General features: G+C 41.9%; 2 protein-coding genes and 1 non-coding gene across 3 annotated transcripts in view; 2 read left to right on the top strand and 1 right to left on the bottom strand.

Moving 5' to 3' along the window:
- LOC123746969 (NK1 transcription factor-related protein 1) overlaps positions 1-17678 on the top strand; it is an 85659-nt gene that overhangs the window by 64438 nt on the left and 3543 nt on the right. Inside the window, exon 2 of the mRNA XM_069317413.1 lies at positions 16080-16183. Within this exon, the coding sequence (XP_069173514.1) occupies positions 16080-16183 (104 nt within the window). The remainder of the gene's footprint in view (positions 1-16079; positions 16184-17678) is intronic.
- The window catches only part of LOC123746933 (uncharacterized), a 190865-nt gene that overhangs the window by 173078 nt on the left and 109 nt on the right, over positions 1-17678 (bottom strand). The window lies entirely within an intron of this gene.
- On the top strand, positions 9224-9298 carry TRNAI-AAU (transfer RNA isoleucine (anticodon AAU)). Its single transcript has one exon. It is a non-coding gene; the product is annotated as a tRNA-Ile (tRNA).

Raw genomic sequence — 17678 nt, 5'->3', positions numbered from 1 at the left:
GTTTAAGTGATTTTTTTTTTAACCAAATCGTTACTGTGCATCATAGGCTATCAAGGTATGTTATAGATAAATTAAGATAAAGATAAATTTAATTATTGAAAATTCAGATAAATTTAAACAAAGTAGGCATATATATATAACTACAATACATAAATAATAATAATAATAAGCATAAAATTAATTTTACTGCACATTCTATGATTTTGGCGTATCATAGAAGGGAAATTTGGGAAAATTTTGGGATTTTTGGGGGGAATTAAATTTGGGAAACACTAGAAATCTGGAATTTAGGAATTGAATGATACAAGTAAATCGTTAAGAATTGCATATGTAACTAAGAATGACTTACTGGGAATAATAACGAGGAATTACTAGGAATTGACTGGGAATGAAAGCCAAGAATAAATTTAGGAATGAATGAAAATGCAACTTAGAATAAGGATCCGATGGCTGAGAGGACAGAACACTGGACGCGTGATCCTGTTATCTTGGGTTCGATGCCGAGCGCCGGCGAGAAACAATGAGCAGAGTTTCTTTCACCCCTGATGGCCCTATTACCTAGCAGTAAATAGGTACCTGGGAGTTAAGTCAGCTGTCACGGGCTGCTGCTTCCTGGGGGGTGGAAGCCTGGTCGAGGACCGGGCCGCGGGGACATTAAACCCCGAAATCATCTCAAGATAACCTCAAGATTGATGCAACTAAGAATGACTGGAAAAGGGAAGGAGAAATGCTTGTAATACTGCCAGTGAAAACACCAGAGAATACTTAATACGTATTTACGCACGATAAGATATTTTTTCACTTCTGGGAAAATTAAACAACGTACCCATTATCACATGTGTAGGAAGGTGTTAAGATAGGAGTCAGCGAACCGCCATAAACTGCGAACGCTAGTCTACAGTCGAATCCTCGCGTCCGGATGCCTTCCAACCGACCCTCGCACGCTGTCTCCACACTCCAACTTACAACGTGAGAACGCTTTACCCACGATAACTTGAAGGACAGGCGATCAGAGTATGTGTGTGAGAATAAACCACTTTAGCACGCTGGTGGCTAGCTCGGCAGTGCTTGAGTAGGGGCAATTATCACCTGTTTCTTGCAAGCGTTAGAACGAGTTCGCTAAATGCACCCCCAAGTGTGTGTGTGTATTCAAGGCTTGTCCGGGCGAGCTGGGGCCAGATTCACGAAGCACTTACGAACGTGTACATCTTTCATAAATCTTTGATGGCTTTGGTTACATTTATTGAACAGTTTACAAGCATGAAACCTTCCCAATCAACTGTTGTTATTGTTATAAACAGCCTCCTGGTGCTTCGGAGCTGATTAACTGTTTAATAACTGTAAACAAAGCCGCCAAAGATTGAGAAAAGATGGACAGGCTCGTAAGTTCTTGCATAACTGCTTCGTGAATCTGGCCCCTGGTCGCTTTGTTGTCTCCATTCGTCTCGCAAACTTTGATATGTAGTGTTTAGCTCCCATGATAATCATATTATAATCTGAATTTTAAAAATATATATGTTATGCTATCAATAAAAAGAGAAATGAAGAATTTATATTTCTTCTTTTTATTACACCAATTTTTATTTAAAACTGGTTATTTAACTAACATTGAGCCACACAATAAATCCATCAGTATTTATATGCTCTTGATACTAGCGTACAAACTGAACTGCTTCAGTGAAATAGTCACACTGAACACGTAAGGACCTCATCTCAAGGACAAATGAGCATCGTCAAGTTCAAGTATGTTTATTGAGACAAGAAAGAAATACATCTCAAAGGGATAGAGTAGCTTAGGCTATTTCTACCCCCCCCCCCCCTGAGCATCGTCATCGATAGCTTAGACGGAAATATATTCAGAAGATTCAAACCCGCTATAAGATGATTTAGACAGGCTTTTCAACCGGACGTAAGATTGGCAGATGCAGTTTAATATTGATAAATGTAGGGTTCTGGGCTTTGATAATAATAAGAGTTACCGTGACGTGAACTGCACAATGTTGAAATTGCCAAACCGGCAATAATCTGGCAATCGTGATAGGTAGAGATCCTTAGCCAAAATCTGTCTTTACATAAGAATTGAAACAGGAACAAATCCACAAGGGCTGTGATGAGGGTTCGAACCTCGTCACGGGACTTGTGGATTTGTTCATTTGATGCATCACGCTATTGTGATTTCTGTGTGAAATTGAAACAGGAATTTCCTTAAGTATTTAATAATACATCTTCAGAAGGAATGAAGATGTATTATTAAATACGAAAGTACTTAAGGACATTCCTGTTTCAATTCTTCCTCCGTGGTCTGACACTGTCACATTTTTCATCACGTGTTAATTTTCGTGACTTACACACACACACATTTATATATATATATATATATATATATATATATATATATATATATATATATATATATATATATATATATATATATATATATATATATTATTAAATATGACCGAAAAAGTAAGATTAATAATTCTAACACGAATTTTCTCAATCTTTCGTACATTACGCTTCACTGTTGGAGGCAAATCAAAAATCACTTCTCCAAAATTCATTTTTATTTCTAAAATAAAAATGAAATAAAAATGAATTTTGGAGAAGTGATTTTTTATTTGCCTCCAACAGTGAAGCGTAATGTACGAAAGATTGAGAAAATTCGTGTTAGAATTATTAATCTTACTTTTTCGGTCATATTTAATAATATATGTCTACAGGAAAGACTGCTACCAAAATATACTAATATATATATATATATATATATATATATATATATATATATATATATATATATATATATATATATATATATATATATATATATATATATATATATAGTCTTTTTTGTCTACAATGACATAACTCACTTTAACATTTACAAAGAAATACAAAGCTAATCCCAGAAACTATAAACATCTCCATGAAGAGAAATTAAGAAAGATAAATTTACATTGCTTGGAAAAGCGAAGATAAGTTTATATTCAGAGAAGACCTTGGTAAATACCGATTTTGGATATGTGTGTAGCTGTATGGAAAAGGTTGCCAGGTAAGATAAGCTGTAGGATCGCTGGATTGTTTCAAGCGTAGGTTAGACATATGAACGCGTTTGGTTGGATATAATAGAGTTGCATTTGTTTATATAGTTTCTTCTGGTCTTATGTTGCACTTTCGTGCCTGTTACTCTAACCTGTGCACTAGTCTGTAAAATAGCAGTAAAATAGGTACCTGGGTGGTAGTCAGCTGTCACGGGCTGCTTCCTAGGGGTGGAGGCTTGGTCGAGGACCGGACCGCGGGGACACTAAAGCCCCGAAATCATCTCAAGATAACCTCAAGATAGTCTGATAAGGGGCACTAGAACGAAGGCTTTCGGACAGTCAGCAGCCATCCAGCTATAACTTTTCTGATTTCTCACGATTTGTCAATTCCATTGTGTTTTTGAGGCAAGATTTATCAGTTCTGAGTAAATATTGGTGTTCCGTTACAAACATCCCTTTATACAGATTTGTTTTTCTTTACACAGGTGGGTACAGGAACAGACGATTGCTGACTCATGTTAGCAGGCTGAGAGCTTTCCCATCCCATAGCTTACGGTAGCCTCATCCCATAGCCTTACCCACTAGTTTCCCTGGGATACGACCAGCCAAGCTTTTTAACAACCAGGTACCTAATCACTGCTGAACGCACCGCTCCTGTGCCAGGTAAGTCCACTACGGGCTCACCATAGTCCGTGCTAACTACCCCGCTCCTGTGCAAGGTAAGTTACGGGCTCACCATAGCCCGTGGTACTTGGAACTTGTTCCGAGTAGCTGAATCTATAACAACAACATAATCACTGCTGGGTGAACAGAAGCATAAAGTTAAGGATTGGCGCCTAGTCGATCATACGAACCCAGGATACTCCCAGGATACGAACCCAGTCCAATTCGTTTGCGAAGGCGCGCGTTACCGCTCATAATTTTTTCCATCACTTGGGATTTTATGAATGCAGGCTCGTAGACACATGACTGTACTTTGTCTGTACTGTACATATCGTTTCTATTTGTGCATACTGGCACTCGATGGCTTCTTCTAGTTTTCTTGGTAGTTTCCCAGTTTCTAGTGACTTGTATGTATTTGTGATTGGTCAGTGCAGGGTTTGACCCCTCTTAGAATCCATGGAGATAGCTTGTCTGGTCCCATGATCTTTGACGTCTTTCCTTTCAGTGTTTTCCGTCTGTGGCGGTTCCTATTGTCTCCAGGGCATCTTGGGTTGGCAGCATCATTCTCCATCACAGTGAAGAAGGCGAGAAAAGGTAGGGAGGGAAAAGTAGTATTTGTGTGTGTAGGAGAAAGAAAGGATAGAGGTAGAGGCACACTACACTACACCAGATGGGTCGCTTGTGGAGCATTTAGATCCGGGGCGGATGGGCTCGGGCACCAGGGGGCAGATTCACGAAAGCATTTACGCAAGCACTTACGAACCTGTACATCTTTTCTCAATCTTTGGCGGCTTTGTTTGCAATTATTAAACAGTTAATGAGCTCCGAAGCACCAGGAGGCTGTTTATAACATAACAACAGTTGATTGGGAAGTTTTCATGCTTGTAAACTGTTTAATAAATGTAACCAAATCCGTTAAAGATTGAGGAAAGATGTACACGTTCGTAAGTGCTTGCGTAAGTGCTTTCGTGAATCTAGCCCCAGGACACTAGGAGGTAATGTAGGCACGTAGTTAGGACAACGAGGGAATCACTGCTAAAGCGTCTGGGATGCTCTTGGATGCAGGTTCGAATCCTCGTCACGGCCCTTGTGGATTTGTTCATTAGAGGCAGAGGGTTTGTGAAGGTTGGTAGCACATCGGCAGGAGTAACCTTAAACATACTATTACAAAAACTATTTATTACTCGATTTTCTAGCTGGCGAACTAGACTTTTCTGATTTCCAATTTCCATACAAAACTTGTTACTCTACGGTAGTATGCAGTTTCTTTGTTGTGGAAACTAGTCAGTACTTTATTGTTAAGTACTAGTACAGTACTTAATTTAATTTAATTATTATTTAATAGATGTTATCTTCATGTCAGCCCGTATGAGTAGTTATCCTCTTAAACGTTATCCTATAAATACCCACTTATCCTACCCAGTTATCCTATAAACGTTATCCTCATGTCTGCGCGTATGAGGCTTGCGAAATAATGACCTTGGTATGATAAATTGCGAATGGAGGAAATGTTCAAGATGTATCATAGGTGTTCATCCTTGCATTCATCGCAAACTCATGTTTGGCCTCATGTCGATCTCTACATCTTTAAAAATAACAAACGAATGATATCCCTTTGTCTGAGGTTAATTACGCAAGAAACAGCATGTGCATATTTATTTCAGACCCTCGATTGTCACTGCCACAGGAACTATGTAAAAAAAAAATATTAACTTCATTGCAAGAATCTACAACGTAACATTGAGTGACGTATATACAAGCTATCCTCCTAACAGAACGTTGCATTTTGACGTATAGTCTAAGGCCAAAATTTGTCGCACTAGGAAATGGTAGCCTAAGAAAAGGCTATAAAGCCTTTCCTTAGGCCTAAAGGCAAGGAAATTATGAGCAGAAAGGACTAAGCCAGTATGGCTATATAGTACTTTGGAAGGGATACAAGGACCTGTATCTGGCTTAGCTGAACCAAATATTGGGGTTTCAAATTCTGAATCAGTCACGTAACGCCTGTAACCTGTAGCCCGCGGGATTGGCATATAATGCACAAGTTGTTGTTGTTGTTGTTATAGATTCAGCTACTCGGAACAAGTTCTACGTAGAACGGGCTATGGTGAGCCCGTAGTGGACTTACCTGGCACAGGAGCGGTGCTCGATGCACAAGTTCAAGTGGGCACGATTTATACGTCAAGGGGTGGGATTTATACGCCATAGGTGGGGTTTAAGTGGGCGTGGGAGGGTTTAAGTGGGCGGGAGAGGGTTATTACTCCTCCCACTGTGATCCAGGTTGTTGACTTCCCATATGGACCGCTTACCACCAGTCAATAAAAGACTTATTAGCAACTCCACTACGGCCAACACCTAGTAAGACCCGTAAATCTGTGGTGGGGGGAGAGGGGAGGCGTCGGTGGGGGTGTGTGTTAGAGGGGGTGGATGTGTTTCTTAGGGGAGTGGGGGGGGAGGTGTTAGGATTAATGTGTGTGTGTGTACTCACCTAGTTGTGTTTGCGAGGGTTGAGCTCTGGCTCTTTGGTCTCGCCTCTCAACTGGTGTACAGGTTCCTGAGCCTATTGGGCTCTATCATATCTACACTTGAAGCTGTGTATGGAGTCAGCCTCCACACGTATAAAGTGTGTGTGTGTGTTGGGATGGGTAACATGAGTTCGTATATTTCTGGTTAGGTAAACAGTTGCATTTTTTTACGGAGTGTCGAACGAACTGGCTAATCACACACCTCCGACGCCTAACCTAATAAGTCTAATTTTTGTTTACGCAATCGACCAGTCCGTTAAAACTGCGACGCATTTTTGACACTTCCTATTCATCGATGTTGATAGGCTAGCACGAGCGTGATTCATATGTCTACCTCCCGCAGTCACAGTTATCACACTCATTTGTAATTCTAGTTACCATTTTTGTCCCCCCCCCCCCCCCCCCCAGTGCCTATCTGACGAGTAGAAAGCCCCAGCTCCATGCTAACCTTGCCCTGCTTGTTGTTTAATTAAGATTCACTACCTGGAAGACAAAGTTCCAAGTAGCACGGGCTATGGAGAGCCCGTAGTCCCTTGTTCTACGTTACTAAGAATCGCTTTGCGTCTCGGTAGGAGTAATGCCGCCGCTTCGCGTTTTAGTGGTTGTATTGTGAAAGAAACCCTTGTCTGTGTTGACACTGTGGCCCTCTGAGCCTCACATAGGCATAGTAATCCAAGGATGTGTCTGTTCATCTCTCTTTACACAAGCATCCAACTTTGGTTTCACTGTCTCGGGAAAGCCTTGTTAGTACGCTGTTGAAATTGCCCTTATTTGCCTGCTCTTTCATGTTTCGAGAGTTCAATCCCCCGAGACCGTCCACAAGTGGTTTGGGCACCATTCCTTGCCCCCGTCCCATCCCAAATCCTTATCCTGACCCCTTCCCAGTGCTATATAGGCGTAATGGATTGGTGCTTTTCCCTGACAATTCCCTTCCCCCTACCTTATTTTTGTCGCTTTTGAGTGCATGTGTTTACAATGTCAAAGATTTAGACCTTTTACATACACGAGGAAATCGCAATAATGTGATATATCAATGAGAAAATGCTTGTTGGACCAGAGTCAGAGTCCAGGGGGGACCCAGGTTCGATCCCACCGTCCTGCTCCGAACATTTCCTTTTGGACCTGATAGTTCATCCTTTATGATTTTAGCCTCCCGTGATAATAGTCGAAAATTACTGCCTTTTTGGGCTTGGGTCTTAAGTAATTATTTACCCATGTTTTTTTCAGTTATTGTATCTTAATTCAACCAGTTGTCCCAATAGGTATCCATATTATCTACTTCTTCTTTATATTTATAAATTGTAACTATTTTCTGTTTATACAGTCTATTGTGTTCTTGTTTATCCTCTTCCTCTCTCCGGCTCTTGAGTTTTTATCATTTTCTACCATACATGATTGTCTCCTCGCACGTCTCTTGCGTATATCCTGTTTCCAACAGTCATCTGCCATACTCCCCAGCTCTTCCCTCAATAATTTATTGTAAATAAATAAAATAAAATAATAAATTTTTTATTCAGGTAAGGTACATACATACAAGGTAAGATACAAAGTTGATGGATTTATAGATAGAGCTAGTACATACAATGCCTAAAGCCACTATTACGCAAAGCGTTTCGGGCAGAAACTGTATCTTTGAAAGTGTATCTTTGTATCTATGAAACTGTATCGTTTCGGGCAGAAACTGTATCTTTGAAAGTGTATCTTTGTATCTATGAAACTGTATCTTTGAAAGTGTATCTTTGTATCTATGAAACTGTATCTTTGAAAGTGTATCTTTGTATCTATGAAACTGTATCTTTGAAAGTGTATCTTTGTATCTATGAAACTGTATCGTTTCGGGCAGAAACTGAAACTGTATCAACTGTATCGGGCAGTTGTATTCTTCCATCTGTGTATTTCCTCATGAATAGCTCCCCACTATTACTGGCACGTGCTTTTTCGTTCTCATCTCCCTCTACAATGTTCTAAAACTTGACAACCTATCATGCTTCGCCTCACCATGCCGAGTTGTTGTTTTAGATTTAGCTACTCAGAACGAAATGTCTATGTAGCACGGGCTATGGTGAGCCCGTAATCCATGCCGAGTGTCCTCAACTCTTTAATATTATAGAGAGAGGGGGAGATGGGGGAAGGGAGAGAAAGGGGAGAGAGGGGGTGGGATATAACTTCCTACCCCTACAGTAGGGCCACATACTTATACAGAGAGTGTGAGATTACTATATAGTTGACACTTTGTCGCCACGGGGCCCATAAGCCCGGCGGTGTGAGCTGTGTCCTCTAAAATTGTGGTCTTGTAACTATACTAGAGCAGAGGACAGATCAGAAGAACACGAGCCACAGACCTCTAGTTATTTTTTTAGGGTTTCTAGACCTCTGTTGTGGTAACCACCGGTCATTCATGAAAGGGTAGGTATAATAAAAAAAAATCACCTTTGTCACCATAGTCAATAACCTCCTTTCACCATCACTATCATTGATATCATCATCACATACCGCCACCATTGATAATTATCGGCACCATCATCTCTATCACTGCCACTAGTATCGTTGATACTAGCACCTTCATTTCTACCACTGCCATCACCATCGCTATCACCATCACTGTCACCACCATCAACGTTGATGCTGTCACCATCACCAGGTGGGCCCGCGGTCCACTCAGACGCATACAGCCTCATACAGTCATACAGAAATAGCCTCATACACCTCAGAAGCCTCGTCAGCATGGCTCCTACACCACATACACAAATCTATTCTCCACAAATGATAATACTCAAAACAACTGTTGGTTGGTTGTTGCATGTACAAAATACTCTCCTATACCCAGGTTCATGTTTTGTACTACTGGAATAATTATATCAGGGGACAGGAAGCCGGCGTATTATATATAGAGCATTGTTCAAAGCTAGGAACAGCAGAACGAGGGGAGGTCATAGCTGGAACTACATACAAATATGTTACAGAGACGCCAGAAGAAAAAAAATCCGTTTTGGCTACGGCCTGTTAGCTTAGTTGTTTAGAGCGCCGTGCTAATAAACCCGGATGTCGTGGGTTCGATCCCCATACGGGCCAAAGGTGCTTGATACTTGCTGGAAAATTGTTAATTGTGTTTAAAAAGCATATTCCGTGGGTAATAGGCTCGCGTTTGAAGGTGACCCACGACTCCAAAAATGTTCTCGTACATATATCATGCTATTGGGATTTCACGGTGTATCAGATTTTCTGAAAGTGAGCCGTGAAAAGTAGCCGTCAAAGTAGTTTCAGCTATACGACAGAGTACTGTCGTATAGCTGAAACTACGTCAGTAGTTTCAGAGCCGTCAGTAGTTTCAGCTATACGACAGAGTACTGTAATGTGAAGACGGAACACCACGAGCGTAGCTCTCATCCTGTAACTACACTTAGTTACACATACCGCTCGATAGTCGAAGTCACAATGGCTCCGGGTTCGATTCCCGATCAAGGCAGAAACAATTGGACAGTTTCTTTCACCTGATGTCTTTGTTGACCGAGCAGTAAATAGGTACCAGAGAGTTAGGCAACTATTACGGGCTGCAGCCCAGAGATGTATGTCTGTGTGTGTGAAATGTATGTAGTAGATACGATAAGAGCAAATTAGGTCGGGAGTCAATACATATAGACAATCGCAGGCACAAATACTAAATGCAAGTAACAATTAGTGAATACAATTATAACCTAACAACGTAACCAGTTCATTCAACCCGCAAACATGGCGAAAACACTTGGTAACTGTGAAAACTTGTGAAAGACAGTCCAGTGATGAACAGTAGAGAGCCTCCTTGACTCAATCAAACCAAGCCACAGCTACTTTACCAAACTTAACCAGGTACAAGTCACGTCGTACAGAAAGCGGTTCGCTGACCTATGTTCAAATCTATCCAACACTTACCCAATCTAATGCAAACCAGCCTAAAATCTAACCCAATCAAGCCTAGCGTAATAGACTGCATCCTAACCAAACTATATATATATAAGTGCCCAAATTGTTATTTTACCGTAATGCTTTTTTAAATTAACGCAATCATATGTGCAAATTTAAATGAAACAAAATTAAAAAAAAACATGAATTTCAAATTTAAACTAAAATATATTTTGATAGTGTTTATTGTTCCCATTTGAATGACATGATTGTCTAAATCAAATAATATTATAGTAAAGTAACATTTGAGCCACACCAAATATTTTGCCCAACCACCCACATACAAACCCATACCAATTGAAGCCGATGCATGGAAAACGTATTTAGAGCGGTTCTTGAATACTTAAATGCTTTTATAACGGATAGATTCCGTTATTTGATGATATATTTACGCGATTGACCAATTAGTAACGATACAGTTTCATCGACTTAGGAGTGCAGGATGGTGACATAGAGGATTGCATTGGATACCCGTTGGCGTGGGTCGTTACAGGGCTGCCTACCAGTTAATTTGCTTATGTTAATTGATGTGTGGCATACCAATTGATGTGGGAGTTTAGCGGCTTACAACCATTCGAGTAGACACCGCGGAGCAGGTTAACATGGAGGGGTGGAGAGTTGATGAGGGGGTTGACGAGGGGACGAGAGATGACGAGGGGGTTGACATGGGGTTGAGAGTTGACAGAGTTGTATGCATCACCGGATCACAAATTCAAAATGTCAACGAACGGATGTCATAAAATGTGTAGCCTTACTCTCCAGCACTGTGTGTGTGTGTGTGTGTGTGTGTGTGTGTGTGTGTGTGTGTGTGTGTGTGTGTGTGTGTGTGTGTGTGTGTACTCACCTAGTTGTGTTTGCGGGGGTTGAGCTTTGGCTCTTTGGTCCCGCCTCTCAACTGGTGTACAGATTCCTGAGCCTACTGGGCTCTATCATATTTACATTTGAAACTGTGTATGGAGTCAGCCTCCACCACATCACTGCCTAATGCATTCCACTTGTTAACTTCTCTGACACTGAAAAAGTTTTTTAAAATCTCTGTGGCTCATTTGGGTACTCTGTTTCCACCTGTGTCCCCTTGATCGCGTACCACCTGTGTCAAACAGTTTATCCTTTTCAACCCTGTCAATTCCTCTTCAAATTTTGTAGATAGTGATCATGTCTCCCCCTTACTTTTCTGTCTTCCAGTGTCTTGAGGGGCATTTCACGCAGCCTATCCTCTTAACTCAATCCTCTTAGTTCTGGGACTAGTCTAGTGGTATACCTCTGATCTTTTTCCAGCTTCGTCTTGTGTTTGACAAGGTACGGGCTCCATGCTGGGGCCGCATACTCCAGGATTGGTTTTACATATGTGGTATACAAGGTTATGAATGATTCCTCATACAGGTTTCTGAAGGCAGTTCTGATGTTAGCCAGCCTCGCGTATGCCGCAGATGTTATTCTTTTTATGTGGGCTTCAGGAGACAGGTTTGGTGTGATATCAACTCCTAGATCTCTCTGTCCGTTTCATTAAGTACTTCATCTCAAATTCTGTATCCTGTTTCCACCGCCTAGCTTAATTACCTTACATTTACTCGGGTTGACCTTTAGTAGCCATTTGTTGGACCATTCATTCAGTCTGTCTAGGTCATCTTGTAGCCTCCTACCATCATCCTCTGTCTTAATCCTCCTCATAATTTTTGCATCATCAGCGAACATTGAGAATAACGATTTTACACCCTCTTGGAGATCATTTACATATATCAGAAACAGTATAGGTCCAAGGACTGAACCCTGCGAACCCACACACAAATACGTGTGTGTGTGTGTGTGCGCGCGCATGCCTGCGGGGGGGGGGGAGGGAGAGGGAGAGAGAGAGAGAGAGAGAGAGAGAGAGAGAGAGAGAGAGAGAGAGAGAGAGAGAGAGAGAGAGAGAGAGAGAGAGAGAGAGAGAAATTTAAATAAGTTTATTGAGATATAAATATACACAAGGGGATAAGGCAGCACAAGCTATTCTCACCCCGTTCAATACACCGTGTTCCCTCATATTTACACCACACATCACAAACAATTGACATATTACTGAACATTCTGCGTGATAAACACACATGTCTTCCTGTACACAGGTAATATTATACTAAACGAACACACAAATACAAATACTTTTATAACCAAGTACAAATACATAAACATAAAATAATGATAGAGGTTAGAAACGAGAGAGAGAGAGAGAGAGAGAGAGAGAGAGAGAGAGAGAGAGAGAGAGAGAGAGAGAGAGAGATAAGGAGCAGGGCGGCGTGAATTAAGCGAGCATTGTCAACAGGGTGTAACCTAGCCAGAGCCGTTTCCCACCATCAATTACGGTGGTCGGAGACAGGCCAAGAGAACAGACTACCTTTAAGAGTGCGCAGTTTGTTACCTGCGAACAATTAATTGTCTGACGTTACCAGACCATTGGTCTGGTAATGTCATAAAATGACATTACAGTGTGGTAATGCCAGAACAATGGTCGCAGATTGAAGATTAAATGACTAGGTAGAAATCTGAATAAGGAATACCATTTTGAGAAAATAGGACAAGTGCGAATGGTCTCGTTAGCGGCAGTTTACGGACGATCATTTATAGTAATACAACTGGATGGTAACCCAGGAAAACTCAGCTGCCTTAAATGTGCTTGACATAAGAAACAACAAATATTAGATTTTGACCACCACAGGATGCAAAGGGTTAAGAATAACCAAACCGTCGGCTGACTTAGGTTCATCTGCGAATCGTGCTATGGAGTGTGAAGATCAAAAGTGTTCAAGGAAAAGGAGTTATACAACCGTAGGAGGGGGGTATATAAGTCCTCATCATGTGGGTCAAGGCTTTGCAAAACTGTACAAGTGGGACCCTCCATGGGGACAAGGATGGAACACACGAAGATATTACAGACGTGAACCGAGAAGGAATCTTGTGAGTGAGACATCCTTACATGAAAAGGAAAGAGGCAAGAGGGGAACGGGCCCCTCCTGAGGAATAAGTCAAAGCACGGCAGAAGTGAGAATATTGCAGGGACCGCGCAAGGTAGCGAAGACAGTAACGACCACGACGATCCAGTAGAGACAAGACTCCGGTTTCATCAAACAGGCTCAGGGTATGGGACGACCAGGAGGCACAGGCTCAGGGTATGGGACGACCAGGAGGCACAAGCTCAGGATATGGGACGACCGGGAGGCACAGGCTCAGGGTATGGGACGACCGGGAGGCACAGGCTCAGGGTATGGGACGACCAGGAGGCACAGGCTCAGGGTATGGGATGACCGGGAGGCACCAGAGCAGAGGTGTGACCCACTATGGTACAGAGCATCAAGACGATGAAGGGTCGAAGAAGACCCGGGGCAGCCATAATCCAGTTTAGACAGCACGAGAGAGGAGTGCAGGTAGAAGAGAGTGCACCTATCAGCTCCCCAGGAAGTATGGAACAAAACTAAGCAAGATAAGGAGCCCTTAGAGCATTCAACTCGGGAGAGATATGAGGTTAACAAAGGCAAACAGGTGTCAAATATCAACCCCAAAAGTTCAGCAGTATCTTTATACAAATGATAACTACTATAGAGTGACAATGAGGGACGAGGAATGACATACCTCCGAATTAAAGTCATAGCCCATTACTTATTTATAGAGAACTTGCACTCGCGCACGACACGTTATCAATCGCAAGTTGGAGCTGAGGTTGGAGGAGAGCGGAGTCACCACCACGACACCAGAGAGCGAGATCGTCAACATAAAGGGCTGAGAAAATGCCAGAGAGAGAAGGGAGGAGGGAAGAAACTTTACGGCAACCAGGAAAACAAATGAGTGTTTAGAACACTGGAGAGCGCCTTCATACTGTTGAAAGTCTGAGAAAATGGTGCCAAGTATAACTTTAAACGAATGACGAGAAAGCTATAAAGGAATAATGGGAGACTGCCACGAAGACCAACTGGATAGTTTGGATATACTTTTGTATCTCCAGGTGGTGTCAAAAGCCTTTTCCAGATAAAAAAAAACGGTAACAATGGAAGTATTCCCAGCAAAGATAGTACGAATCTAGATCTCCATGTGCACTAAGATATCTAAGATATCAATCGTGCTTTTGACACTTTGCGTAGGCCAAATTGAGAAAGCGAGAGATAGTGATGGTGTTCTAAGATCCCACACGATACGTACATTAACTATACAGTCAAAAGGTTTACACACATAACTGACACCCTCAGTCGCCATGACCAACTACACCCTCAGTCGCCATGACCAACTACACCCTTAGTCGCCATGACCAACTACACCCTCAGTCGCTCTAATGTGGTAGTTTCTCAACGTTTTTAACCCAGTTACGGGAATTTGTATTCATATATTGTACTTTTGGAAATTATTGTTCGTTATGGAGGTTCCCTTACTGAAAATCCTGTTCTAATTATCCGAAATAGTCTACTAGAAATTTTCCGATCGTCCCTAATAATGGTTCCCATTATTTTCCAATACACTAACGTTACACAGTAAATGGTAGATAGTACCAGAGACACGGACAGTGGCTGGAAGTAACAGGAATAGTAAAAGGGAAAGTAGTAGGCATCCATCAGTCTCAGGAGACTATGGAGTTGCGCTCTGGTTGTTGGTCCGGAGTGGCCTCTCCAGGGCGTAAAGCCAGGGTAGGTTGATATGGAGGAGAAGCTGTTACCTAGGCAGCAGGGTTCCCGTTCTCCACGGCGCCGAAAGTCTCCAATGGAAAGACAAACACCAATACGATTGGTTCCAGCGCCGTCGCAAGAACTGTCAGAAAGAGGTTGAGGCATTGAACTGCCCCTGGGGGGCTACATCTCCGGAGTTTACTTCGAAGTTGGTAAAAGAAGGCACAGGGACTCCAAACCCGGAGACCGCCGTGGTCGGGGCCGGAGAAGAACCACCTAAGCAATAGAGACAGTAGTAACAGTGACAGACCTGGACAGTAATATACACGAGTACAGGCAGTCTGTACTCAGAGGGACTGAAAAATTAAACAGAGCTTGATAATGAGTGACAAAGCAGATCTTTATCACGTCTCAGGCGTGTGTTCCTGTGTTAATGAGGCGATGGTGACGTGTGGTGAGGGTGTCAAGGTATGGTGAGGTGACGGTGTCACGGTATGGTGAGGTAAGGGTCACGGTATGGTGACGCTGTCAAGGAAGGGCTAGGGTGTCAAGGTATGGTGAAGTGATGACGTCACGGTATGATAACTGTGTCAAAGCATGGTGGTGATGGTGTATGGGGTAGGCAAGGTGGTGATGGTGTATGGTGGTATGGTGAGTGTATGGAGGTGTGATGAGGATTATTTGTAATGTCTCTGTGGTTCATTTGGGAACTCAGATGGACTATGTCCCCATGTCTGTATACCTCTTAAATAATATGCCCTTGCCTGTTTAATTATTTTAATTATTCAGATAATTTTGTATGTGGTAATCATGCCTCCGCCTGATTTTTCCCCCCATTCCAGTGATGTGTGGCATAATTCTAGCTATTAGTCTTTCCTTACAATTCGTACCTTTAAGTTCTTGGACTCTAGTCCTGTGGCATACCTTTGAATTTTCTCAAATTTCAATTTGTTTAACTAGATTCAAACTCCTCACTGGAGCCGCACATTCTAGAATTGATCTAAAATAATAATAATAATACACAATGAAATCACATTAACGTGATGAATCAATTAGAAAAAAATTATGAGCCGTGAGGAAGATTCGAACCTATGTTCTGGGTATTCCCAAACACACGCCTTAAACCAGTACACCACGTCATGACCTTAAAAATCAATGCAACCTGGGATTCAGCCGAATCCTCTAGTCCCATTGAGTTGTATTTTTATTATCTTAATAAACTTACTTGAATTTGAAGCTCACCTTGCCTCACTTTTGACCCATGACCTGACCCTTGCCCTCTCTTGCAGCTCCGCGGCCCACGGGTCGCAGGTCCAGGAAGCCGGGGGTTGATCGCAAGCCTCGGCAGGCGTACAGCGCCAAGCAACTGGAGCGGCTTGAAGCCGAGTTTAAGGTGGGAGTCACATGTTGCAGGTGTGTGTGTGTGTGTGTGTGTGTGTGTGTGTGTGTGTGTGTGTGTGTGTGTGTGTGTGTGTGTGTGTGTGTGTGTAATTACCCAAGTGTAGTGAGAGGATGGGAGCTACGCTCGTGGTGTCCCGTCTTCCCAGCACTCTTTATCATATAATGCTTTGAAACTACTGTGTGTGTGTGTGTGTGTGTGTGTGTGTGTGTGTGTGTGTGTGTGTGTATATTCATCTAATTGTGCTTGCGGGGGTTGAGTTCTGCTCTTTTGGCCCGCCTCTCAACTGAACAATCAACTGTGTGTGTGTGTGTGTGTGTGTGTGTGTGTGTGTGTGTGTGTGTGTGTGTGTGTGTGTGTGTGTGTGTGTGTGTGTGTGTGTGTGTGTGGTGCAGGTGTAGTGCTCTCCTGCGTCTGTGCTGCAGGTGCCGAAAAGCACCCAATGGCACCTTCAGGAGGCTGCATGGCATTTAGAGCCGCCTTGGGCTCCACAATGACGAAATCGTTCATCTCTCCATCTTGGCAGCTCTGACTGTCATTACCAACCTTGTTCGACTTCCTGTTAATTGCGACACTTACCACCTTCCTCCTAAAGGTTTAATTACTTATAATCAAGGCTACAGAGAACAAAACAACAATATACTAGTCACTGCATTAAAATAATAAAGACAAATCAACTACGTAACACAAAAAGACAATGAAGAAAGTTACTAAACTTTCATAGTGCTTGAATGAAGGTGAAGGAAAAACTCAATATATTTCTAACTATTACACCAAATTTTCAGATGGAACCTGTATCAAAAGATTTAGGATTTTTATCCGAAAATTTGGTTTAATATTAAATTTTCACTTGTATTGGGTCTTTCCCCTCGCCTTCACACAAAAAAATTATGTTTCCAAGCTTAACTAATAAACTTGATTTCTATCCGAATGTCAAGCTCCGGAGCCTAGCAATTAAAGTTATCCAGTCAACTTATTAGAGCAACCTTTTTATCATTTTCTTTATATATATGAATATTATTTGAATTCAGATCCAAAAAAGCGTCCTTGGTTAATGTATTATTTTTTGTATATATACATCAATGTATTGTAATGGAGCCTAACACAAATTAATATACATTTGTTTTCTCCCATCCTCCTCAACTCACTCGGTCTAAATGTGTCCATTAGTGTGAAAATGTTAGTGAGTACACGAACATAATAATCCTGAATGTTTAGAATTAAACATCCCGCCTCAGACCCCAGTCAATCATCTGGTCACAATATATATTAAATCTTCCGTCTAATCTCATCCTCGGCTTTTGATAACTACTTTCCCATGACAATATACATTAGGCTGTGATCACAAGACAAATTGGTTCTTATAGGCGCTATATAGGCTGGGTAAATACTGGTTCGGTAACAGGGTTGTTGATTTGTGGAACCAATTAACTCGTATCATAACAAAGTTGATATTCCTTGATATATACATCATAAAATCAAATGAAAC

Source organism: Procambarus clarkii, chromosome 87, assembly GCF_040958095.1.
Source record: "Procambarus clarkii isolate CNS0578487 chromosome 87, FALCON_Pclarkii_2.0, whole genome shotgun sequence".
NCBI classification, from domain to species: Eukaryota; Metazoa; Arthropoda; class Malacostraca; order Decapoda; family Cambaridae; genus Procambarus; species Procambarus clarkii.
The sequence above is the reverse complement of the archived record's forward strand: the minus strand, read 5'-3'. Positions and strand labels throughout refer to the sequence as shown.